The sequence below is a fragment of the Urtica dioica genome, chromosome 8, assembly GCF_054948205.1.
Source record: "Urtica dioica subsp. dioica isolate 48M chromosome 8, U.dioica_male_clone48M_v1_H2, whole genome shotgun sequence".
In the NCBI taxonomy this organism is placed as follows: domain Eukaryota; kingdom Viridiplantae; phylum Streptophyta; class Magnoliopsida; order Rosales; family Urticaceae; genus Urtica; species Urtica dioica.
This window is the reverse complement of record NC_142763.1, coordinates 12,990,791-13,015,959: the sequence shown is the minus strand read 5'-3', so window position 1 is coordinate 13,015,959 and position 25,169 is coordinate 12,990,791. Positions and strand designations below refer to the sequence as shown.

Here is a 25,169-nt window from a genome sequence, read left to right as displayed (position 1 = left end):
TTTCATAAATTCTCTTTAGAAAAAATGAGGACCATGAGGTTATGAAAGTAAGTTATGGACATGCGCGTATGAGACAGATTCCAGTAAAAGTCCATTCCATCAATTGAAGGTTTTCCTTTATCATATTGATATATTTCTTGGTTTTCTAATTTGAAGAAAATTTTGACTGATAAAAATCTTAAAAAATATACAGTGAGAATATCTGAAAGGAAATGTTAATTTTTGCTATAAAAATAAAATAAATTAGAAGAAATATATCACTTGAAAGTTGAAACTACATAATTACAAAACAGTCAACGCTTCAATTTTTTTTAAAAAAAAAAAATTACTAGAAAAAAGGTTGAGGTAGCAATAGTATACAATCATACGCATTTTTGGAGCAAAAAAAAAATAAAAAATCATATGCATTTTAACCTTTCCATTTTATTAAATACGAATTATATTTGTTACATATTGAAAATTATTTTTTAGATTTGAGTTTACGTTAAATGACTTTACAGTTTTCGTATTATTTTTTTAGAAATAGTTATTGAGATTTAAATCATGAAAGATGTTCAATATCACTAAATTATATAAGGAATTATATGTTGAAGTCTTTTTTTTTCTTAGAAGTGATTAGCTTTTTTTTTATGAGGAGTTAAAACTATAGTCTAATAATAATTTAACTACAAAATAGTCAGATTTATATTATCTTTCCAAATTACCACTTTTTATCATTGATAATTTGGTTAGGAATCGTCGCTTCTCTTCATAAATTTGAAATCATAGGATTCGAATTATAAAACAAATTATATGTTGAGGTCCTTTTTTATATTAGTGATTATATTAAGAGATTTATAAGTGATTAGTCGCTTCTCTCTATAAATTTCATACCAAGAATTCGAATTCTAACAATATTTGTTGCTAAGATCTTTTTATGTGGTGTTTGGTTGAGTTTGTATAGGTTTGTGACCTAATTTTCTAAATGTCTACACACCTCTTTGTTGTTCTATTGTTAATCCCTATTTTTCATCACTAGACATTAACTTCGAAGAACGTCTTTCATATATAAATTCATAAAATCAGTTTCATGTATTCTTAAATTTTCGTGAATGGTAAATATTATTAAACATATGCGAAATTGTCCACGATCTGACGCGCGAGATAACATATGCGAAATTGGAACCATGGATCTATATGTGAACCAACACTCAATTGAAAAAGCCCAATGCTTCACGATGATGCTCATATGCAACACATGTATTTGAGAATATACATATCGTGATTTGCTTCAGATTTTGGAAATATATCAGAGTCGTGGATTAAATCTTGAGACTTTTTTTTATAGCTTGATCTGCAATGGACATTCCAAAATCTAAATGGCGTTCAAGCTTCTGTTTCTTTCAAATAATAAAAAAAAAAATCAGTTATGCAAAGGCTTTGATTATTCATAATTATTTTCATGATGTTCCTTAATCTAGGATTGTGATTTTTTTTTCCCGCTAATTATTTGATTTTCATCCAAAGCTGGGCATTGGACCGAGAAAGAAATGACGAATCAATAAATCTCCAAAGCCTTGCTTAGCTCATCGATGGAATGCTCTTCCTCGACCATGAAAATCTAGTTCGCAGCTGGTGTAGTTAGCCGTTTTCAATCCAACCCTGAACCCGAGCACTGGATTACTGTTAAACATGTTCTTAAGTATCTTCGAAGAACTAGGAACTTCATGCTTACATATTCAGGTACCGACCTGACTATGACGGGATATACCAACTCCGATTTTCAAGTGGATAAGGATTCCAATAAATCCACTTCGGGATCTGTGTTCATCCTTAATGGTGGAGCTGTTGTGTGGAGGAGTATTAAGTAATCTTGCATCCACGGTCCGAACGAGCCTCTCAAACCTCTTCGACTCGTTCCAGCACAGCGCATCCTCGTCATCCGAGGCCGAGACCCTCCGAACCCTGTCAGACCTCGATTGGGCGTGCGTCAACGTCCTCCCGGAGATGGGATTGATTCGTCCCCAAGTGGACTGAGATCCCGTCCGAAACCCCCCTGGATCGATCATCGAAGATTGACCTCAAAGTGGCTGCGAGACTGTTGGACGTGGTAGCATACGATAATGTGATAATCTCATCGCTACCTTCGCCAATGACTATGGCGCAGTCATATTGCTACCTTGTCGCCGTCACTTGTCAGAGTATTCAGAATAGTGAGTATTTTTTTCTCTTTATATATCTCTCTCTAACTCTCATTGACTCTCTCTCTCTCTCTCTCTCTCAATCTGTCTCCATCGCCGTTGCTTCAAAATGTTAAGAATAAGATTGTGTCATTAGGAAAATAATCAATTTAAACGTTTGACATTGTTAAATAGTCAACATTTTGTAAATCTTAGGTAAATAGTCATTTTCATGTATTTACAGACGTAAATCTTAGATAAATAATCACCTCCATATAATAGGTCACTTCATTATTTACGGGTATTTACCTAAGATTTACCAAACGTTGGTTATTTAGCAATGTCAAACGTTTAAGTTGGCTATTTTTCCTAATTTTTTTTGTTATTTGTGTTAATGTCTATGTAAATTTGTGTAAATGTTTGTATATTTGTATAAATGTCAGTATATTTGTGTCAATGTTAGTAAATTTGTTACATAAACTCAAGGTGATTAAATATGTGAGATTACGAAGCAGCCTTCGAGTGTCACGTTGAAGCTCTCTTGATCGGTCAGATTAGCAGAATCTCAATATATATTTTTTTGGATTTTTATAATTTATAACAAGAAGAGTTATTTTTATTGTGTTTTTTTTTTTTCCTTTTATTTCTTTTATTTTTATTAACTAATTTATATTTGGTAATTGTTTATTTAATAAAGGGTATTTTGTCTTTAATATTCATTAAAGTTAAGTTTGAGATCGGCTTAAAAGAGGGTAGTTTTTCATTTTAATGAATGTTGAATAGATAAATAGTCCTACAAGTTACACATGCTAACACGTTTAATAATTATAAATAAAAATCAGATGTTATCACAACTTAGGAACGTCCAACTTATCATACCCCTTCCATCAAATTTCATTAATAAGGCTCAAAGAAAGTAGTTTTCAGCTTAACGACGACTATTAAATGGAGAAATAGTTCCAAATCCTATATTATTATTTATTATTTTATCTACACAACCAGAAACCGTTAAATAATAATGTGCATTTATTGTTTTAATTTAGTTCTTTAATATTATTATTATTCTTTTCTATGCCTAAGAAGTTTAATTTCTACTAACATGCAATATAAATTACAGAGAAAAATTCTCATGTGGAACGCATCTTTTTTTTTTTTTTTTAATAGAACGGATTTTCCATTAAAATTGAATAAAAAAACCCATCAATACAGGAGAAAAACACCTTAGTACATGGATCACCAAGACCTAAGTCGAAGTGAATCTAACACTAAGTTCCGGTAGACGTACTTATGTGCAAACTTCCGACCACAAGAAGGATTATAAGCACAAATAGAGCACACAAGAGACTCGTTCAAAAACCCAAAAATTGGCGATGGAAAAATCCAACCAACCTCGGTCCGATAGCCATGAATAAGATGGCTCTTCAACCTGCGCAGATCAAAACCTAACAGGAAATCCACTACGGGAAAGGGAACTACGGCTAATCCGAGTACAAAACAAAACAAAACAAAACAAACAAAGCATAACAATAAAATTATAGGTCCATGCCAACACCAAAAATTAAACAAACTAAAAAAAGGCCAACACTCGCACCCAAGATCTGCAGTGAGCACGGCCGCGTCGCGAACGTTCCACAGAGGAGACCCTTCCAATCCATGGCAGCGCTGAACCAGCCCCGGCCGGAGAAGAAAGCAGAGCCAACCCCACTTCTGCACAACAACGTGAAGGTCACCATCGACAACACCCGAAACCGCCTAGAATGGAGACCCACGCACGAACCGGACCCAAAATCGAATCTGTGATTTCAGATATGAAAAAATGCTTCTCGGTCTCCGTCTCGTTAGTCGTGCGAGTTCGAGAGAAGATCGACGTCGGAGAAACCACCACTCGCGAAGAAAACGCGACCTTCGCCTTCCCCCCCGGGTCGGAGTCGTACTACCGACTTCCGGGTCCCAAGGGGGACGGCGGCGAGAAAGCAACTAGGGTTTTAAACTTGAGAGACCAGACTAGAGTTTTAGCAGTGAAATCTCTGTGGAACGCATCTAAGTGGATTAAATTCAAACTATCTTGGAGGTAGTGTAAGATTATAATTACACTATTCCCTTTTTTGGCAAAAATTACACATACTTGATGTTACAAATAAAAGTGCTATGAAATAAAATGTTGCCTCCGTTGAAATTTTAGCTCATAAAGGAATATCCTTCCCATTGAATGAACCGGATAGTTATTAAACAATCTCAAATGGAAAATTTAAACATTTATTATACTGTAAAAAGTTGATCTTATTTCTCATCTCTCAGAGTCACTACAGTCCGTTGGATCAAGTCTAAATTAAGGGAGCTTCTAATCTCAGCCGTCAGATGAAGTTTGAAGTTTCTTGAGTCTTAATCAACTTGTACAGACTGGCTCTTCTATGACTTATAAATAGAAAACCATGTCGTTGGCTGAAGTAGAGATCATTATTAGGAATCATCAAGAGAATTACAGAATCTCTCTCATAGAAATCCTTCTAGATAGAATTCCTCAAGAACCTAATATTTGGGGATTCCAATAGAAGATTGCAGATGTAAAAGAAGTTGTAATTCATCAAGAAGATAGTGGATTGGACATTGGTTGCTGGAGTAGATCATCTCGATCGAACCAGGGTAAAACGTTTGTGTTCTTATTGTCTTCTACATCGTCTAATTGGTTGCCAAGATCAATTGCGTGCGTTTCAAGTTTTGTGTGGTTATTTGAACAAACAGGAAATAGACGCTACAATTATACCAAGTTCGAAAATCTAGACTTAGCAATCTTGAATGTCCATTAGACTAGAGTCTCATCCGAGCTGCCTCAAAATGTCAGATCCAATAACCAACTATTTTAACTCAAAATTTTGAATCACCATTTATCTCTACATCGTCAGATTCAAATTTTATAGGTATATCTTTTATTGCGAGTTTTCAGAAGAAAAAAATAAAGATAAACCTATAAATTCAAATAAATATAAGTTTTATTATATATATTTATTCTTAAAATACAAAATTTGAAATCAATATTATTTCATATGATACTAACATTATTGTACAAATAGTTATTTGATTTTTTTTCTTGATGATACAAAATAAGATACTTTCACAAAACTAATATTTTCACTTATACGTCTTGAAAATATTTTAATTTTGATCTTTATTTATAAGTTCTATATTGTCTTTAAAACTTAGTTAAATCCAATTTTTAGAATTGTGAAAATCCCAATTTTCTCGAGATTTTCATTAAAAAAAAAAAAAAATTAATTAGGTCGGACTGATTTTTCGCACCGTGAAATTCGCTACTCGCACGGTGTATAAACTATATTTTCTTATTTTGTACATTTCGGAACCGAGACTTGGCAATCCCAGTATCCCACACGCTAAAATCTACATGTTACCCCGAAATGTCAAACTCAACTTGACTCAATCGACTCCTAGATACTTAGCGTTGATATCTAAGTTTAGGCAATCTTTAATTTAAGCTAGCAAGCAGGTAATTATACAAAATAAAACAGACTTATTTTAAAAATCGAAGTTCATTATTTTAGAGTATTATTCTTGCAAATAATCATACTGGTGTTGACAACGAAATACTTTTTTTGTCATTTTAATAAAACCTGAAATGTTTACGTCGTTGTCTCTTAGAATAAGTTAAAAAAGTCGTCTCTTTATCTAGATGCATTGGCTAAAAGAAATTACATCACATTTAGTTACACGGAAACATTTAAAAATATTTGTAAAAAAAAAAACATTTATAAATGAATAAATAAACCAAAACTTCAAATCCGTATCATAGGGATTTTATTAAATACAATATCCTTTCCCAATTCCCAAAACTAACAAACGTAATCTTCTTTCTTTTTCTATTTCTCTATTTAGCTCTCTCAACGTACAGCTCATCGGATATCGCAAAACAAACACACGGTATCGCATATATATATGAAAAAAAACAAACCCTTTCTCAAAAACGCAAAGCCATTGAGAGAGAGAGAGAGAGAGAGAGGAGATATGGAGAGAGAAAATCATCATAGTCTGCTAAGCGGGCAAAAGCCAGGGAGTTTCAGCCATGGCTTCTCGTCGTCCCAAATCCAAACTCTATCCGCCATATGCGAAGCTCTCATACCTCCTCTCAACGGTCGAAACGCAGTTTCGGAATCGGTTCAGTCTTTCTTCGAAGCTTCTGGCTCTCAGTCTCCTTTACCAGATGAGGTCAAATATTTTTTTATTATAGACTCTGTTTAATTAGCATTAAACAAACATGTTTGAGTTTTAATTTATAGTAAATTTTATTTAGGTTGCTGATTTGATTGTCGAGAGGGCTTTGCCGTCGGGCGTGTCGTTAGTCAAGACGGCGTTGACCATTCTGTCATTCAGATTGGGCACGTTTGTGCTTTGCGGGGTGAGAAGCCTGGATCGGAGATGGCCGTTTGTTAACAGATTCCGTGACTTGACGTTGGAGAAGAGAGAGCGAGTCTTGAAGAGTTGGTCCGACCAAAAACATATCGCGCCTCTCAGAATTCTGTTTTTGATTCTCAAACTCTTTTGCCTCTTCAACTACTTCGCAAGGGTAACCACTTTATTTGTTTGATTTGATTTTTTTTTTTTTTTTTTTTTTTTTTTTGCTATTTTTGTTTGCCTTAGTTAATTTTAGACTAGTCTGTAAATCCTCTTTGTCACTATTCTTAAATTTAGAATCACAGTTTCGCCATTATTAGCTTAGTCTTTTTCTTTTTTAAGTTGTTATATTTTATTTTTTAATTGGAAGTTCCACTTGCTAGAGGAAATTGAATTTCTATACACGTAAATGTTTATATATATATTTATTTGAAAAGTTTGAAAACTAAACACCGCTTCTTAGTTTAAAAAAAATACATCTAATCTAAGTATTAAACCGACCACAATGCAAAGTTCAAAAAAATTTAGATACAAGTCGATTATTAGTTTTTCATGTAACATCAAAGACCAACGAGTTTCATAGAAAAAACTTCAAACATATAATATATATACATATATATATTCGTAAAATAATTGTTTTTTATGGATTCATATCATCTGATTCCATCAAAATTTCTTTACTTTATACTTTTTCATGTCAATAACATTTTTTTTTAATTTTAAATTATTAAATGCTATTCTGTTGTATCATCGAAATAATTAAAACAAATCAAAATTTAATATAAATATTTTGAATCATTTCGTATTGTTCTTTATATTTTGTATGAGTTAACCTTCTTCATTAATATAATGCTTCACAAGGGTTTTTTTTATGGTGAGAGATGGTTTCGTCCATAATTTTTTTTGTTGAGAAAGAAGAAAAATGTATATTATAAACTTTTTGGTAATGTGCATTTATGTCCAGAATAAAAACATATGCAGAATCTTTTCAATTAGAGTAAAAAAAAAAATGAAATGTTTCAGTGTAAAAAAAAAAGAAAAAGAAAAAAAAAGTCGTATATTTAATAATCTGTTGAAAAGGACCACGACCAATAATGGTGCACAACTATTTACCGGTAGGTGTCATTTTATATCCTAAAGTTATTAATTGGTGCGTGTCCTTTTCGAATTTATCAACTGACGTGCACTTTTCGTGGTCAGTTACTTAAGCCTGTCCCGAAATTGACTGTAATAGTTGACAACTGAGTAACTCATATCTTTTTTTCTTTATCGAGAAATTCGTATCTTCCACGAAAAAAAAAAAAAAAAAACACTTCATTTGTCAAATTGCCTTATAACGAGGTAACAAATAAAGCAAAGACGACTTCTTGGTAACTCTGAAGTAGGCTTTAAATATCTCTACTTTTTTTTTTCAGGTTGATGAAAACTCACGTAACCCTTCATGGGAGGCAATTGGGTATCACGTCGACGACATGAAGAAAAAAGCTTCAAAAGCAAAAGACGACGAGAAAAGGCCTCTCGAAGAAGGGGTTATAGAAACCGCGCTTGAAACCGACGAGTCGCTCGTCCGATCGCTCGCCGAGAAAGGCCTAGAAGTCGTCGAAGACGCGGAGTTCTACACGGTCAGATGCGACGCGGTGGTGGTCGGGTCCGGCTGCGGCGGAGGAGTTGCCGCGGCGGTGCTCGCAAAGGCCGGCCTGAAAGTGGTGGTCCTCGAGAAAGGGAACTACTTTGTGGCACGAGACTACTCCGCTCTCGAGGGACCTTCGATGAAAGAGCTCTACGAATTGCAAGGCGTCGCTTCCACCGACGACGGAAAAGTCATGTTGTTGGCCGGAAAAACCGTCGGAGGCGGCTCGGCTGTGAACTGGTCCGCGTGTATCAGAACACCGAGCGATGTTCTCACCGAATGGTCGGTCGGTCATAAGATTCCGTTTTACGGGAGCTCGGAGTACCAGTCCGCAATGGACACGGTGTGCGAGAGGATCGGGGTTACGCAGGGTTGCGCCGGGGAGAACTTTCAGAACCGAGTGCTCCGAAAAGGGTGCGAGAAGCTCGGTCTGGACGTCGCTTCGGTCCCAAGGAACTCGTCGGCCGATCATTACTGCGGCTCGTGCTGCTACGGCTGCCCGACCGGGGACAAAAAGGGGACGGACACGACGTGGCTCGTCGATGCCGTGGACTGCGGCGCCGTGATTCTGACGGGATGTAAAGCCGAGAGGTTCATCGTGAAGAGCAACGAGAACGGAAGGACGACAAGATCGCGAGCGAAATGCTCCGGCGTTATCGCGTCGTCGAGCAGCAACAAAATCGGCAAGAAGCTGCGAATCGAGGCGAGAGTTTCGGTATCATCTTGTGGGGCCCTCTCGACCCCGCCTCTCCTGATCTCCAGCGGGCTCCGGAACCGGAACATCGGGAAAAACCTGCATCTTCATCCGACCCTTCTCACGTGGGGTTACTTCCCCGAAGAGGCGTCGGAATTCCAAGGCAAAATCTACGAGGGAGGAATCATCACCTCGCTGCACAAGGACGTGGGCGAGGAGGGAAAGACCCGAGTTATCATAGAGTCCCCCGCGATAGGGCCGGCCTCGTTCGCCGCGCTGACCCCTTGGGTCTCGGGGCGGGACATGAAAGAGAGGATGGTACGGTTCGCGAGAACTTCGAACCTGTTTGCGCTGGTGAGAGACCAGGGCTCGGGGGTGGTCGAGAAAGAAGGGATGTACAAGTACCGGCTGAGCCGAGCGGACAAGGAGAATCTGCGGAGCGGGCTGAGGCGGGCGCTGAGGATCCTCGCCGCCGCCGGGGCCGTCGAGGTGGGAACCTATAGGAGCGACGGGCAAAGATTCAAGTGCAAAGGCGTTCGAGAGAGCGATTTCGAGGAGTTTTTGGACACGGTCGGTGCCGTGGGAGGACCGTCTTCGAGAGGTGAGCACTGGACAATTTACACGTCTGCTCACCAGATGGGGAGTTGCCGAATGGGTGCGAATCCGGAGGAAGGAGCGGTCGATGAGCACGGCCAGAGCTTCGAGGCCCAAGGGTTGTTTGTGTGCGACGCAAGTCTTCTTCCCACTGCACTTGGGGTCAACCCTATGATCACCATTGAATCCACTGCTTACTGCGTCGCCAACAAGATTGTCGAGTCCCTGAAAAATAATAAATCTCCGTCGGACAGTTAAAATTTGTATGATGCAAGAGCAAATAATAAATTTCTCTTCCCGTTTTTTTTTTGTTTTTTTTTTTATTAAAATGTAGCGATTCATAATAAAAATCTCCATGAGGTTTCATTGATAAAAGAGAATAATTACAAAAATGGGCCTAAACCATAGAAACAGAAGTTGAAAAAAATAAATAAACACCAAGATGAGAAAACTCCTTGGATAAAAAGGACACATTATTGACTCTCATTCAGAGTTCTAGTCGTAATATTCTTTGACGTGTCTCATGCCGAAATTACACGTTTCTGTATCTCTCTCCACAGAGCAGGCACATTTGTGCATACTGGTTTTGCCCCAGAAAGAATTATGCTTAAATAAACAACTTGTAAACAGAACCATGAATTAGTATGCAGCTTTGACGGCTTTTTCTGCTGCATCGTCCAGGTCTTCTGCAGTGATTAATGCCATTCCACTTTCCTGCACATTCATTATTATAACAGATTATGTGCGACGAAGTCAAATAACACAGTGATCCAGTTTCACATATCCAATGAAGTTTACTTGCCTTCAAAATTCTCTTTCCCTCGTCAACATTTGTGCCTTCGAGACGAACGATCACCGGTACCTTCAGAGAAACCTGCCAAACAAGGATAAGAATTAGAACTAATAGAGTACTAAGCACTATGGCCATAATCCTAAGCGAAACTAATATCATCTAAACCTATGTCGTGATAAGCACAGATCCATTGATGAGTTAAGGTAGTAAATACTTTTCCTTCTAATAATATGATTGGATGGTACGCGGGACCATGCAGATATTAAGTCTCACCTGTTTAGCAGCATTGACAATTCCACTCGCTATCACATCACACTTCATAATCCCACCAAATATGTTCACCAGAATTGCTTTCACCTTGTCATCGGAAGTCAAAATCTTAAATGCCTCGACGACCTGTGATTCAAATCACATTTGATTAGAAGTTATCTGACAATATATCCCACGTGAATTGGTAGTAAACTTTAGGTCACAAGGTGGTTGAACAAACCTAACATAGAACCCATTGGAATACAAAATTTAACCAAAGTTTTCTTCTACTTGACCCTATACTACATCCTAGACGAATGTATAAAACACAACAATAAGATGTTTTGTGAAAATTTCCAACGATTCGATCCGGGTCATGAAAAGCAAAGGTTGTAAGATATATCTCACCTGGCCTTCAGAAGCGTTTCCACCAACATCGAGAAAGTTGGCAGGAGTTCCTCCATGGAGTTTAATTATATCCATTGTTGCCATTGCTAATCCAGCACCATTGACCATGCAACCGATTTCTCCATCCAAACCAATGTAATTCAAATCTGCTTTCGCAGCAGCGACCTGTCACACAGCAAAAAATGTCAAGAAAACGAATTCATTCTACAAGCAGTGTGCTTAAAAACTGCAAGGCTCGGTTCTGATTGCCGAAGCAGTTCAAGAGAAACAAATGGCTAAAGTTTTGATGTCTTGCAATCATAATATCCTGCTATTCTCCTTTCAAAGAAAACTTGACACGATTCTTTGCCTATTTCTGTTTATCGATCCCAGGATATATCACTCTATGTCATGTTCTCAGCATATATAAAATCTTGTTCCGTGGAAGAAAAAAGAATTACAGTATAACCTCAAACCTAACCCCACAAGGAAAATTTTGTGATGCTATGAAAGCAACGGACTAAGAGTTGTATCATATACGAAAGAAATTAAAAAAAGAAGAAAAAAATAATGAGGATAGCAGTAAGAGAACCTCTCGGGGGTCCTCCTGTGTTGGGTCACGTAGTGCAAAGATTGGTTTTTGACGAAATGCAGCATTATCATCAAAGTTCAACTTAGCATCAGCAGCTACCAGCTGATTGTCAGAAGTCTCAGCCATCGGATTGATCTGGTTTAAAATTCCAGTTTCAGGTCAAGGCGTATGATAAAAAGAAGATTATCTGTAAACTAAAAGATTAACAATTTTCAGAATCTAAAGGCCACAACTCACTTCCAATAGCGTGCAATCAGTCTCACAAAACAGGTTATATAACTTCTTCACTTGTTCAATTGAATCGTTTCTGTCAGCAACTTTGGGAGCCAATCCATCCACAACCTTTGCGGCATCTTCATCTGTTATTCCTTTGAATACATCGATAGGCACCTACAGAAAATAAGTGTAGATAATGGAGGTATAATAATGTTAACAAGAGTCCTGTAGAAACTCGATACAAATTATTAGATAAAAAGTAACCTTGATAATCATATCCGGGAATTTCTCGGCAAGATCCTCAATGCTGGTTCCTCCCTTCTTGCAGGCAATTATAAGCTGCAAAAGGTTTGAGAAAATTAATTGTGCTGTTTATGGTAACTAAATAAGATGTCATTTTTTGGGTCCATTAGGTAAATAGCCACATTTACAGTTTGAGATTGCTAAATAGCCAACGTTTCGTAAATCTTAGGTAAATAGCCACTTCCATTCATTAGGCCACGTCATCTTTATGGCTATTTATCTAAGATTTACGAAACGTTGGCTATATAGCAATTCCAAACGTTTTAGTTGGCTATTTACCTACTTTTTTTTTTAAGAATAAGAATCATTTAATTTCAGGAACATACCGGGCCAGCTGATTTGCGATCCAGAGTGATAGCAAAGTACATCTCATTGACAAGTGATAACTTCTCGCATATATACACCTGTAAAGGTACAGAAACCGAAAATATCGACATTAAGTACAAATTGGACATAACTGTCAATAACCTTGAATTGACATGTTGGACTGATAAAAAAATTCCAGTTAATGAAGTGAGATAGCGTGTAGTGCGAGAAGCACAATAGCCTGTCAAGTGACCAAACATGCTCTTTAAAATCATGTGGCAAGTTTTTTTATTTTTAGAAAACAAGATTTCATTGGAATATATATATATATATATATATATATATATATATATATATATATATATGTCCCAACCTTGCTAACGACTTTTCCCTGAGGGCCTGACTGTTTGGTTACAAGTATCTGTCCAAGCATCTTGCCTGCATTAGCAGTGTTAAACAGTTATCAGAAACACAGAGAAAAATAAATGAAACTTTACGAAGACCAAGCAACGCGAAAAATTGCAATCTTGAACTTTCTATTTCGTAAATACGGACGGACGCGCACAAAAAGAGTAACCTTTTATAATCATTATGTGCATGAAAAGAGCATCCTCTCATCAATATTCTCCGATTAATAGAGAACAAACAGATTATCATTCTCTAGAGCTAGTACTTTCAACTTTAAAAGTGCAGATCTCATACTTGTAAAAAAATAAATGCAAACTACAATTCAAACTTTTAGTTATACTTTTAAATATTATATTTAACCAGGCGATCTAACTAAAGAAGTATAAAAATGAAATCAAATGTGCAAACGTTTCCACGAAGACCCATTTTCAATATGAGATGAACCTTGCTGGACAAACATATCATATAACTAATTCAACAACAAATAAAAAAGTATGTCCAATGTTAAGTAAAGAAGCAGTTTCATTACCAGCAATGTCTTCAACTTGGTCAGTCTTAACAATGTGAACTCCACCTTTAAAACCATTTGTAAACGTTCCCAAACCTCGACCACCTGCCAGAATTTGGCTCTTGACCACCAACTGCACCGAAATGCAAGTTAGCATTCTTCTAATTATTCCACATAGTTTAGAGGAATGAGTAAAGGTGAATCAAGGAAACCTTAAGATAATGAGAATACTTCCATTTGAAGCAACCCCGATTGTTTTCAATTAAAAAGCTTATAAGTAATAAAGGGCAAAAGATTTTTTTTTTCTGGCATCAAGGAAGGCATACCAATAGCTTAATTTCCCACAAAGAAAATACCTCACTGCTGCCAGGAAAAACATTCTTGATTGTGTCTCTCAGTTCATCAAGTGTAGAAACTGCAGCTCCCTTGGGTACATTGATCCCGTATTTGCTCATCAACTCAGCTCCCTAATTTCACCAAAACAATTCATCATTTAAAAAAATATTTTTTCGAAGAAATTTTCAGGAGGAGGACCACATACACTCTTTTAAGCTTGCCGATATATAAAAAATAAAAAAAAAATAAAAAAAGAACAACGGAATTTAGGTTTAAAAATTGGAGTTTTATATCAGAAGCCCCCAATGAAAGTAATAAGATCTCTTGTATACACTAGTGAAGGTTGAAATCCCTGAGTTTAAGATCTTTGTTTGATCTTCTTCGAGATTCAGTGAACGAACGATAGAACACAAAATAAAGACTAGAACAACCATGAACGCGTGCACACACACGCAAACATAAATATATATATACATATATTTATATAAAGAGACCTGATATTCATGGATATTGAGACGGCGGAGCTGTTGTTGCTGCCACTTTCCGGCGACGGAAAGAGAACGAGAGACGAGCTTGGTAAACATTCCTCTGACCATTGTTATTCACAGTGAAACCCTAAAACCCAAACAAAAACTTGAATTGAGAGAGAGAGAGTTTTATTTTTGCCGGAGGCACAGGCGATCGGGTCAAATGGAGAGAAAATATAAACTTGGATCCCTAACGCCTTTTCCAACCTTTATTATTATTTCCAACTCAACCCCGGAACTTCTATTTATTACTGGCTTACGCATGACCTTTTGACTTTCTTAAACAAATACGCGGGGCGGTGCACAAAAATCGGTAAAACCGTAAATCGGATCGAAAAGTTGGTTTTTCAACCGTTGGTCTGGTTTTAAACGATTTAAAATTTTACCGGTCCAATTTGGTTTGTATTTTTAAATGGTCTAAAAATTTTAAACCGCAATTAATATTTACAAAAAAAAAAAAAAAAAAGTAAAAGTAAAAAATATCATCCACACTGGAATCCTACTTCAATTCGGAATAGAAAAACTCAAAAGTGAATCGGCCGTAACTGTTAAACAAACTGTTACAACAGAAGCTGTGACGCTTTCAGAAAATAATTGTAACAAGGCTCAATTCTATCCGAAATTATATTACACGATTTTTTAATTATTTTGCCAACATTAAATACTAATTAATGTAAGAACAAAGTCCGACTAAGTGTCTCAATAATATAGTCTTGGCTGTGTCATGCCTGGAACACTAATTTTAAAAAGAGGAAAAATCAGTATAAAATGGCCAATTCAAACTAATTATTTAGTAAAATAGCCATAGTTTCATTTGTTTGGTAAAATAGTCATCTCTCGAAAACTTTAACCAGAGAAAGAGGATTGAATCGGCTTCACTCTCGTCACTGGCGGAATCGGGTTCGTCCTCATCGGCGGAATCGGCTTTGTCCTCCTCGACCACCACTCCCTCCGCGATCTCGCCGCCCTTGATGTCTCCGTCATCGCCGCCTCCGGCGACGGCGCTGCTTGGAGAATCATATTCGAAGAAGGCGCCCTAAGACCGTCGAGTCTTCTCCCGCAGCGATCCGGTTCCGCCGCCGCCGTCGGCACGATCGGGAACGTCGCGAGCGTCGAGGACGCAAGAATCGCGTCGCCGAAGAATGAGTTGTTCCGGTTCTGCTTCAGATCCTCGTCTCCGGTGTCGGATCTTATGCACAGGAAAAGACGACTGGATCCGTTGGATTTTCAGATTGTCATTAATTTTAATCTTGTCTTCATTAATTTTAATCTTGCCTTCATTAAATTTAATCATGCCTTTATTAATTTTAATCATGTCTTTATTGGCCATTTTGCATGTACTTGGTAAACTTGGACTATTTTGTAAAAAGTCAAGTTCTATTAAGCTATATAGCCGATTGACCCTAAAAAGATGGAGTTTATAATAAGAAAATTATAAGAGTTGGGTTTTCTAAAGTTCAACATTTCTGAAATAGTTGTTTTAATTTTTAAAATCCTTAAGTAGATTTTTTTATTATTATAAATAATTATTTGAGATTATTTTCTTATAAATAAAACTTGTAAACAAAATTAAATATAACCTAAAATAAATATGTAAATATAAAAACAAATATTTATAAATATAAAAAATGTAGACGGGTTATTCTTGCTATTAGTTTCCATAATAAAACAGTCATTTCCACGATAATTGGTCTGACAAAATTTTAAAGCAAAATTTGTATCTAATTATTTTGGGGTCCTCACTTTTTCCCCTACATGAACCCAACTTTCACATTATGTCTACAACAGAGGCATTAGATTATACAAAATAAATGAGAAATTTCATTTTCAAGACCTAAAAACAATGAAAATATCAAGATTAGACCCATTAGTTTAATAATATCTGAAATTGGACTTTTGGACATTTTTCGGACAAAAATACCATTGAAATTCAAATAACCCATATTCCTCTCATTTTTAAATCTTCTTCATCACAATTCTTGTCACCTTCGAATTGGTTGCGCTAGGATTAGAACTTTCGGTGGTCGAGCTCGTCGGAACATGTCGGAATCCATCGGAACTCGTCGGAACGTGTCGGAATCCATCGGAACTCGTCGGAACTCGGAACGTGTCGGAATCCATCTTTGGAGGTGATTTTTTTTTAAATCTGGGAATTTCCGATGAAGATCATCGGAATCCATCGGATTCGGTCGGATCCGACCGAATCCGATGGATTCCGATGATCTTCTCATCGGAAATTCCCAGATTTAAAAAAAAAAAAAAAAAAAAAAAATTCACCTCAAAATCTCATTCAAATCAACCTTAAAAAAAATAAAAAAATTCACTTCCAATTCGGTCGAATTTGGTGTGGTGGGCGTTAAAACTCGTCGGATTTGGTGTGGTTGGGCGTCGGAATGGGGCTCACGTCGGATTTGGTGTTCTTTGGTGTGGAGAGAAAGTGAGAGTGAGAATGAAAGAGATGGAAAGAGATGAAGAGATGATTTATTTTGAATTAAGAGTATTTTCGTCCAAAATTGGTACAAAAGTCCAATTTTGAATATTTTTTAACTAGCGGGTCTAATTGAGATATTTTCATAAGTTTTGAGTCTAGAAAATGAAATTTCTCAAATAAATACTGATACACGAGAAACATGGAAGCATATGCCTCTCTTTTTCTTCGGATATATGTGACTAACACTGATTAATGGTGAAAAAAAATTCTAAAACGTATTCAATAAAATAAAACACCAATTAAATTGTATTGATAAATTTTTTTATCTACACCAGTGTACATTACAAAATAATACATATTACGATCTGTGCGTACTTTGAAGTTTGAACCAGAATCATTTTTTTTTTTTTTGAAAACAAGTTTGAACCAGAATCATTGTTCGTTTTCTATTTGTCCTGTTGAGATCATTCCTCGCTTAGCAATAATGCCTCAACTTTGCCACACGTTCAAATCAGTCTCTCTGCAAAAATCAACTCATTTCGGTTACACCCGAGCCTTGTTCTGTTTCAGACTTCACTGCCACAAAGCACGAATTTCTTTAGACCCGTGTCGTGTGTCAGTATTCACTTCGAACAATCTCTTCTCGGCTACAACACGAATTACTCGACAAACGACACGACCGCATCGATGAACTCTGTCATCGAACCTTTGAGTTAGGACACCAAGGAACCGACGAACGATTTCATGTTCTCCACGTCTTCCGTGGTTTCTTCGTACTTGCGCGGCTTGAAACTCTTCCACAGTCCGATACTAGTCTGTCGTTTCTTAACGACAGTCTCGCCCAAAACCCTCGGAAACATTTTCTCACACTCCGGATATGGCTTCACGTAAAGGTTATAGAACTCGAGCCGGGTGGGCTTGATCATATCCCTCAAGCCCATCTCGAAACCGAGCCCGTCGATCGACCTCAGGTACTCGATCACGTTAAACCTCGAGACTATCTGCTTCTCGAGACCCACCCCCAAGAACTCGGGGACGTCGAGCAAGCACCGGACGCCGAATCTCATCCTCTTCACCAAGAAATCGACCTTGGTCTCGATGTCCTCGATCTCGTAGATTATAGCCCTCGGCTCTTTCCTCAGCACGTCGAACGCTTCTCTGCGAATCAGCCCGAGCCCGCAGAGGAAATCGACTCTGAGCTTCACGTCGAAACCCGCTCTGAGCTCTCCCTCGCGGAGGATCTTCTCCTTTATCGCCTCTCTGCATTTCAGCTTCCTCAGAAGCTCCAAGCAGCGAGAGAGCTCTCCGACCTCCATCGCGAGAAGCCTCGGCTCTCTGACGACCTCTTTCCTGATCAAGCCCGGGCGAAAGCCCAGAGCTTTGAACTCGTTCAGCAATGGCTTCAGCCGGTTTTCGACCCCGAAGCCCAGGACCTCGGGGACAGAATGGAGAGTCCTATCGATGTCCTCTTTCTTACTCGAAATCACGGAAAGGAATTTGATCCTTCTCCGGATTTCTCTCTCGTCCATGGAAGTCACCCCCGGAAAACCCTCCAGAACCCTAGACAAAGCCTTGTCGCTAAACCCTAAGCCCTTGAGGACCCTCGTCGCTCTGGAGAGCTCGCTCGAGTCGATTCGGAACCTTCTGGAGTGTTCGAGGAGGCTCTTGATCATCAGCGGCGAGCCGCTGGGAAGCCCCGATTTCGAGAAACGCGATTCCCAGTTCTTGAGGAACTTGAAGTTGAGAACCCCTGGGCAGTCGAGAACCAGGGAAGCGAGGTCTTTCTGGGGGATCTTGAAATCGAGAAGAAGGATGGTGAGGGAGTTTTCCATGGCTTTCAAATCCGAGTCGACGAGAGAGGGGTTCTTCGAGAGGAAATCGTTGAGCTGGGAAGACGGAAGTCCGTACCTCTGGAGGAGCTTGGCGACGGAAATCTGCTTCCTGTACTGGGATTGCTGTGATATTGGGTTTGTGTGCAGAGACTGGCGATTTCGGGTCCACAGAGACTGAGGGGTTTCGGGAAGAAGATGCTTCAGAATCACTCTGCTTCTTGACCTTATTATCGTCGACATTGTTGACGAGTAACGGAGAATCTCGCCAATACTACAGATTTTCTGTACCTAATTCACTGACTCGTACATAAAATTGATTTTTTTAGTTTTGTATTTATATTTTTGTAAAAAAAAAAAAGATAAAATTTAATTGACTCATATAAATTAAAATAAGGATTGTTTATTTTCTACTCTTTTACTAAAGTTTTCATGAGAAAATACTTTAAATTAAAAATAAATAAATAAATAAAACACACACACACACACACAATTGTAATGTTCGAACCTAGAAGTTTTCGACTAAGAATACTTGAATATATAACTACTAGCCTTCCTTGCCCAAAGTGATATCATTATCCTAAAAGGTTCGAAATAATACACTACACACCAAATATTACAATTATTATTATTATTTATTTGTGTCTGTTTCAAAATATATACTATTAATCGTTTTTTTTTCTCTTGTCAATAACTATAATGATAATAACTTTATTTGTTTTGGTACAATCATTATCAAAATATGGAATAAACAGCACATACATATCTGGATATAAAAGAAAAAGAAAAATGTTCAACTATCATCATTGTGCAACAATATAGAGTTTTTATCTGAAAGGTTCAACAGGTGCAGATTCTTCAAGAAGCACAGCAGCCTCGAAGCACTCCACGGCCTCGGGGGTCGAAGCCGTGCCTTTTGCCTCGTAGAACAAGCCGAGATTGTACCACGCAACGTGGTTCATTCTGTCCAGCCGCAGAGCCTCCATCAGAAAGCTTCGAACAACGGCTTGCGATTGGTCGCCGAGACTCCTGAGAACCACGGCCGTCGAGATCAAGCTCGGCACGTGGGTCGGGTCGGTATCCAAAGCGCACAGAAAAGCTTTTAGAGCTTCTTTATACTGCCCTTTGACCTCGCAAAGAACACCTGTAAAATCAACCAACAGTCTTTGACTTTTTTGTTACAGAAACAAAGTTACAACTTGCAAACCAATCAAAATCAAATTTACCTATGACATGCCACCTAACGGCCGAATATTTACAGATGGAACTGGATTTGGAGACACAAATCTCGGCGTCGTGCCACTGCGACAGGCTTATATACATATACGCCAGATCATGCCATATATCCAGTTCCAAACTTCTTGAAGATCTCTGATCACTCTGTCATTAGGGTAACCAGAGTCAGTAACACAACATATGGATCTTTAGCTTCCTAGTATATGCTATCTAGCACTAACCCACATCATTATCCAGGACCATACAAACATCAACACTAGTCCAATTTTTCTTGAGAGAATGCGAGGTGAAAAAAAAAAGAGGCAGATTCTATTTATAAGATGCAAAGCTGCTGATTTGATAAAACAAAACTCACTGGGACAAACCAACCTTATGTATCTTTTTCTCGGGACCGGCGCTTTTGTTTTGGACTTGAAGAACAGCTAGTAACTGGGTATATGTACGAACGGCACTTTTGAGATGACCCTGCGCGATTTGAAGTTTAGCTTTTGTTTTCAACAGTTGGCCTTGGTCCCATTTCCCAGTTTGGTCCAAAGCAGCATCTATGACAGCCTCTGCATCGACATATCGTCGCTTGGCTGACAATACCCGAGCCAACAGTAACCAACCCTTTATGTTGGATCCACCTTCTAGTTTAAGCATCTTCTTTGCAGTGTTTAGTGCCATATCCAATTTCCTCTGCTCAGCACAAGCTAGGCTGAGATGGTAGAGAATGACAGGGTCTTTCATTCCACTCACTCGCCCGGCAGATTCCAGAACCTCAAGGGCCTCAGATTGTCTCGACCGCCTTTCAGAATCAGTAGCAGTGGTTTTAGACTTTGCTGATAGAGAAACACCCAGAAGACAATTCGCAGCACTTTCAAGCTGATCACATCGACCGTCAAGACTTTCCAGGGCTCTGCGAGAAAAGTGTATCCCTTCGTCAGCAAGTTCCGGGTTCTCTCCACAAATTTTTGCAGCCATAAGCAAACCCGGAGTGTGGTCCGTATCTTCACCCTTGCCAAACAACTTCTTGAGGAGATTCAAAGCTACGGTGCCTGAGCCTGCTCCGTAATAGCAAAGCGCGAGCATGTAATACCTTTCTTTTCGAGTTATAGTCCCTGGAAGCAACTCTTCTAGCTGCTTAGCCAAAGCGATGGTGTCTCCCGATATGGATAGCGCAAACGAAAGGTGGTCTAAGATTGATTGATCCCATTCAATTCTGCCAAGTGAAACTTTTCTTAGAAGTATAACAAGTAGAAGTACGGACTCTTCTAAATTGTTTTTGGGCACGAACGAGCTGTCCATTTGGGAACGGAGATTTGGGGGGCTTGCTTCACCCCCATTATAGAGCAGAAAAATGGCGAACTCTTTCTGGATCCTAGCAGTGGTTACAGTGTCAAGGTTCCATGGATGGAGTAGAGCTTGTCGGTAGGACAAAATTGCTTCGCTTGGGCAATCAGCAAGCTTCCATAATTCTGGGAGCAACTCAACAGCCTTAGCAAGAGTCTCCTGAATTTTACATTCAGCACCAAAGTTTTCAGGAAAGCCATCTGGTAATGAAGATTCAACTACGTCCAAAATTTCTTTGCAAGACAGAGCAGCTTCTGCAAAAATTATATGAAATAAACATTAGCTACAGTGATCGTTGATTATCAATGCCCATCAGTAATTATTTTTGTTCGTTGTTGTGGTTTAAATAAAGATTTGCACAAACTTGAGATATTTATCAACTGCTAACTCATACAATATAATTTGCTACTATGAGTTCTGTTCAGCCCGTCCGTGCAAGTGAAATGCAACACCATAGTCAAATTGTGAAGATTTTTGGCATCATTGAGATGGTGAAAAGTAAAGGTAGTAAGTCCAAGTTGAACTTGAACTCTCTATTTCGCAAAATTAAAAAAAAAAAAAAAAAAAATTAAAACACTACTGCGCATGTTACTCATACTAGTCATTATTGGGTCATATAACTATCACGCTAAACCTCATACAGCAATTTGAAGGATAGACAAGGCCATAAATATATGTACTTTCATTTCAACTATATGAGCTAAACGGAAGGTAAAAGTACCTTTAAACCTTCGAAGAGCCTGCAAGGACTTTGACTTGATAAAGAATGCTTCAAAAAGTAAACCGACTGCACGAATAGACATCGGCGGGGCTGCTAAATTTTGAGAGCTTCTCCTACGACGTTCCCTGCCGCTAGAAAGAGTGGCTCTTATCTTAGGCACAACTGTAGATACGTCTATTCCTTCGAACACATGCAAAGCGGCTTCAATATTTCCTTTCTGATATTCGTATCTTCCTAGCAATGCTCTAGCTTCCTGAAATTTATACAAACCAACTTGAAAAATGGGCAAAAGATCTGTCAAGAAGTATGACCAATATTACTGTGGTGTTACAAAAAAATAAGTGCTTCAGCCTTTGACAAACATGATGCAATAACCCCAGTCAGCTCATAGTAGCAAATCATTTTTAAGATACCAAATAAATGAACAAACATGATGCAATAGCGTCCGATACGACACTCTCACCAATAAAAAACTAAAGCAAAAGCAGCCAAGTATAAATCATATAGCTTTTCACCATCTATATTTTGTAAAGATCATTCAAGTAATTCCGAAATACTCGGATAAATGAGCTGATTTACCGGTTGAAAACAGCACTGGCTTAGCAGAAACAGCTTTAAGAGTCGGTGAAAAAGTAGATAAAAAGAAACACGGACCTCGTAGTTCAAGCAACCACTCTCCCTCAGAGATAGCTCAGCTTCTTCGATATTACCAGCGTCCAGTTTCTTCGCGACCTCGTCGGCCCGGGAAAAGTACTCACTTCCGTAGTCGTTGATTGCGAGGGAATTGGATCCGGCTTCCATTTCGTCCGCTGCTCTTAACTGTTCACCAGAGCAGAGACACTTCATTATCTTTCCAAAGCTACCGCGATATTCTTTTCTCCGCCGCTTCGGAACCCTATTCCTCATTATGGTTTGAAGTGTCCCAAAATCTATATATAAACAAAAAAGTTAAAGAAAAAGGTTAATTCATTGATCTTTTTATACATAAAATTGAATAGATCTCACCAAACAATTACGCACCAAAAACTGAAATACCTTATAAACTACTCTTAAGCATCAAAATTCAAACAGTAATACAACCAAAAAAATAATCAGAATTCCCAAGTTAAACTCTTAGCATATTCAATGAAACCAAGCCACTGAGAAATGTCGGCCAAGAAATCTAGCAATCTTCAACACAAACCATTGAAACGGCGAGAATATCTAAATACCTAACACAGGGAATTCAAAAATAACCAACCAATATTTGTAGTTTGCGACCCCAACCTATAAATCAGGTAAAATGTTTTCAATTCAACTCGCAAGAGAAGAAGAAAGAGCAGAACAGAACAATCCGACAAATTCAATAATTATATAGCCAGTTCAAAAGCACTCACTTTGCGTTTTTCCAAAAGCAAAAGTACAATTCGAGAGCCCACAGAAACGAATCAAAGACAGCCATATCGCCTCTTTTTCCTTCCCAGTTAAAGCTTTTCCTTCAATGGAATCTCATGAATCGGTCCAAGTCTCCTCTCTTTCCCTTTCTTTTCGCTCTTCAATTCCTTTTTTTTATATTTCTTCTCCTCCTTTTCTTTTGGCTCTCTCTGCAAATTGACTCCGAAACCAAGAACAAGAGTAATCGTGGCGTAGAAGATATTCAGACGGAGCTTATAAATCATGGATACACGACGAGGGTATTTTCGGAATTATCCAGGGCTCGTTGCGTAGGACCCACGTGGATTCATTTCTATTTACTGCTAATCTACCGTGTTGAAGTTGGCGATTCTGCGCCACGTGGCAAGGACGTCACAGCTGTGCTATTCGAGGTCGTTAAACGGTTATTAGCGGAGTACTATACACACACACACTTCGCGAATGAAAAAAATCTCTTTTTTTTTTACTGTTTTAGTTGTCTTATTTACCTATTTATTTTTCCTTTATTATTAATATTTTTGTCGTGGACTGAAAACGCAGGTATAATAGTTGGTATATTACAATAGTTTTTTTTATCTCCTTCTTCCAGGTTGGCAGGTTCTTTCTACTTCTGAGACTTCGCGTGGTCTATGGCTAAAAATGGCCTACACTTACATAGTATTTTATGGCTACACAGAAATCGAAGTAACAGTACAATTCTATTCTATCTGAACTTTTAGAACTCCAAATACAAATTTGGCAGTTAGAAAATACTATCCTTTGTTTTGCACTAAAAATAAATTTTTATTTTAATACGTCTCAGCATTTTAGTCATCGATTAAGAAATTGTATGAGTCGTTGTGATGTTGGAAAGAATCAGAACAAATCTCAATCATAAATTCTCTGTCATCGCGGAAATAAAACAAAAATGACATGGATAACTTAAAATCTTCGTGAACTAAAGAGATTTACTACTATCGTGGTGAAAAAATTAATCTCGTGATTTTAAATCAAGATGAAATAAATTTTTAGTGTCTAAGGTGTATAGTCACCTAAAATAAAGTATGATTGGTTGACTTTTATTAATTTTCTAACCAAACACAACCTATGATATTTTAACTACTCTTAACTTTGACAGCTAAAAATCAGTTGTAATGTGGGGATTTCAAAAGTCCCTTCGAATACTTCACAATCAACAATTCGGTCTGCCTTTCGTCCCCTACAGTCAATGATCTTTAGGGTTGACAAAGCTCGTGGCCTCGAAATGCACAACCACGCGATGAGTTCTTCGAGCGTCTTTACTTATGTGTTCATTGTGCACATATTGCTCTAATTTTATTGGATCTTCTATGGCATAGTTTTAAGTATGATAAAACAAATTATAACATTTGTTTAAGTCAAAACTTTAAAAAGTTGTTCAAGCGTGTTCAAGATCCGGGTACTTAAATCATCTTCCTCTCACGCAAAAAAGAAACTAAATATTCTGTTTAGTTTCGATTTTCATGGACGAATTAGATCAAATATATTGGTGAATCTTACTTACTATATTTCGCGAGAGATTAAGAAGTGTATCATATAAAACCCATCTAGGGTTTGTTTCGATCACTTTACTTTTTTGCTTGATTGAATTTTTATTCGTTGATTTAATCAACCCTGTTAAAATTCATCAGTTATTCAACAAATAATTCTACCACTTAGTTGAACAGCCATCTAACTACACGTTAAGTAATTTCAAATTTCATCCTATGTTCAAGGAAGTTCAATATGACAATTACAAAGGATTACCATTGTCAACTCGCGTTGAGATTAAGTAAGAGAGATATGGACGAGGTTCTTAACTAAGGAAGACAAATTTGGATCAAAGTCAAGCAACCAATGTCTCATCGATGATAGGCTACTTATTTCAATCATTTTCCAAGGATGAACATAAACAATTTCTAACCATAAAATGTACAATCTTAATCTACTTTCTAACTAATAAATGCTCAATATCAAATACTATCTCTAAACTCTATTGTAGTAACACTCTTAAAACTCAAAGAACTCGTATACACCAATAGCTATCAAGACAGAGTGTCATCATTAAAGACTGTCTCGTGAGATCAATATTCATATGAAGAGT

At 37.8% G+C, this 25,169-nt stretch overlaps 4 protein-coding genes across 5 annotated transcripts; 1 reads left to right on the top strand and 3 right to left on the bottom strand.

The window, feature by feature from the left end:
• Nucleotides 1-6,034: 6,034 nt before the first annotated feature.
• On the top strand, nucleotides 6,035-9,747 carry LOC149388279 (long-chain-alcohol oxidase FAO2-like). The gene is made up of 3 exons (XM_089621981.1): nucleotides 6,035-6,377; nucleotides 6,463-6,735; nucleotides 7,979-9,747. Exons 1-3 carry the CDS (start codon nucleotides 6,108-6,110, stop codon nucleotides 9,737-9,739), a joined length of 2,304 nt encoding a protein of 767 aa, XP_089478107.1. The 5' UTR covers nucleotides 6,035-6,107; the 3' UTR covers nucleotides 9,740-9,747.
• A 75-nt stretch (nucleotides 9,748-9,822) lies between these two features.
• On the bottom strand, nucleotides 9,823-14,279 carry LOC149388278 (ATP citrate lyase (ACL) family protein). Its single transcript, XM_089621982.1, has 12 exons — nucleotides 14,074-14,279; nucleotides 13,600-13,710; nucleotides 13,265-13,376; nucleotides 12,701-12,765; nucleotides 12,348-12,425; nucleotides 11,983-12,057; nucleotides 11,740-11,892; nucleotides 11,503-11,637; nucleotides 10,932-11,096; nucleotides 10,548-10,670; nucleotides 10,284-10,355; nucleotides 9,823-10,195 (listed from the first exon to the last, which is right to left on the bottom strand). The coding sequence occupies exons 1-12, from the start codon at nucleotides 14,173-14,175 to the stop codon at nucleotides 10,121-10,123; spliced, it is 1,266 nt and encodes a 421-aa protein (XP_089478108.1). The 5' UTR covers nucleotides 14,176-14,279; the 3' UTR covers nucleotides 9,823-10,120.
• A 2,583-nt stretch (nucleotides 14,280-16,862) lies between these two features.
• LOC149388277 (Mitochondrial transcription termination factor family protein) lies at nucleotides 16,863-18,666 on the bottom strand. Its single transcript, XM_089623880.1, has one exon. It carries the CDS (start codon nucleotides 18,607-18,609, stop codon nucleotides 17,251-17,253), a length of 1,359 nt encoding a protein of 452 aa, XP_089480006.1. The 5' UTR covers nucleotides 18,610-18,666; the 3' UTR covers nucleotides 16,863-17,250.
• Nucleotides 18,667-18,969: 303 nt separating this feature from the next.
• On the bottom strand, nucleotides 18,970-23,276 carry NPGR2 (no pollen germination related 2). 2 transcript variants are annotated; one of them, XM_089623582.1, is made up of 6 exons: nucleotides 23,032-23,276; nucleotides 22,310-22,584; nucleotides 21,656-21,908; nucleotides 19,972-21,188; nucleotides 19,593-19,746; nucleotides 18,970-19,510 (listed from the first exon to the last, which is right to left on the bottom strand). In XM_089623582.1, the coding sequence occupies exons 2-6, from the start codon at nucleotides 22,559-22,561 to the stop codon at nucleotides 19,194-19,196; spliced, it is 2,193 nt and encodes a 730-aa protein (XP_089479708.1). In that variant the 5' UTR covers nucleotides 22,562-22,584; nucleotides 23,032-23,276; the 3' UTR covers nucleotides 18,970-19,193. The 2 variants fall into 2 exon arrangements, with proteins under 2 accessions (XP_089479708.1, XP_089479709.1); XM_089623583.1 differs by lacking the exon at nucleotides 23,032-23,276 and adding an exon at nucleotides 22,922-22,974.
• Nucleotides 23,277-25,169: the final 1,893 nt, after the last annotated feature.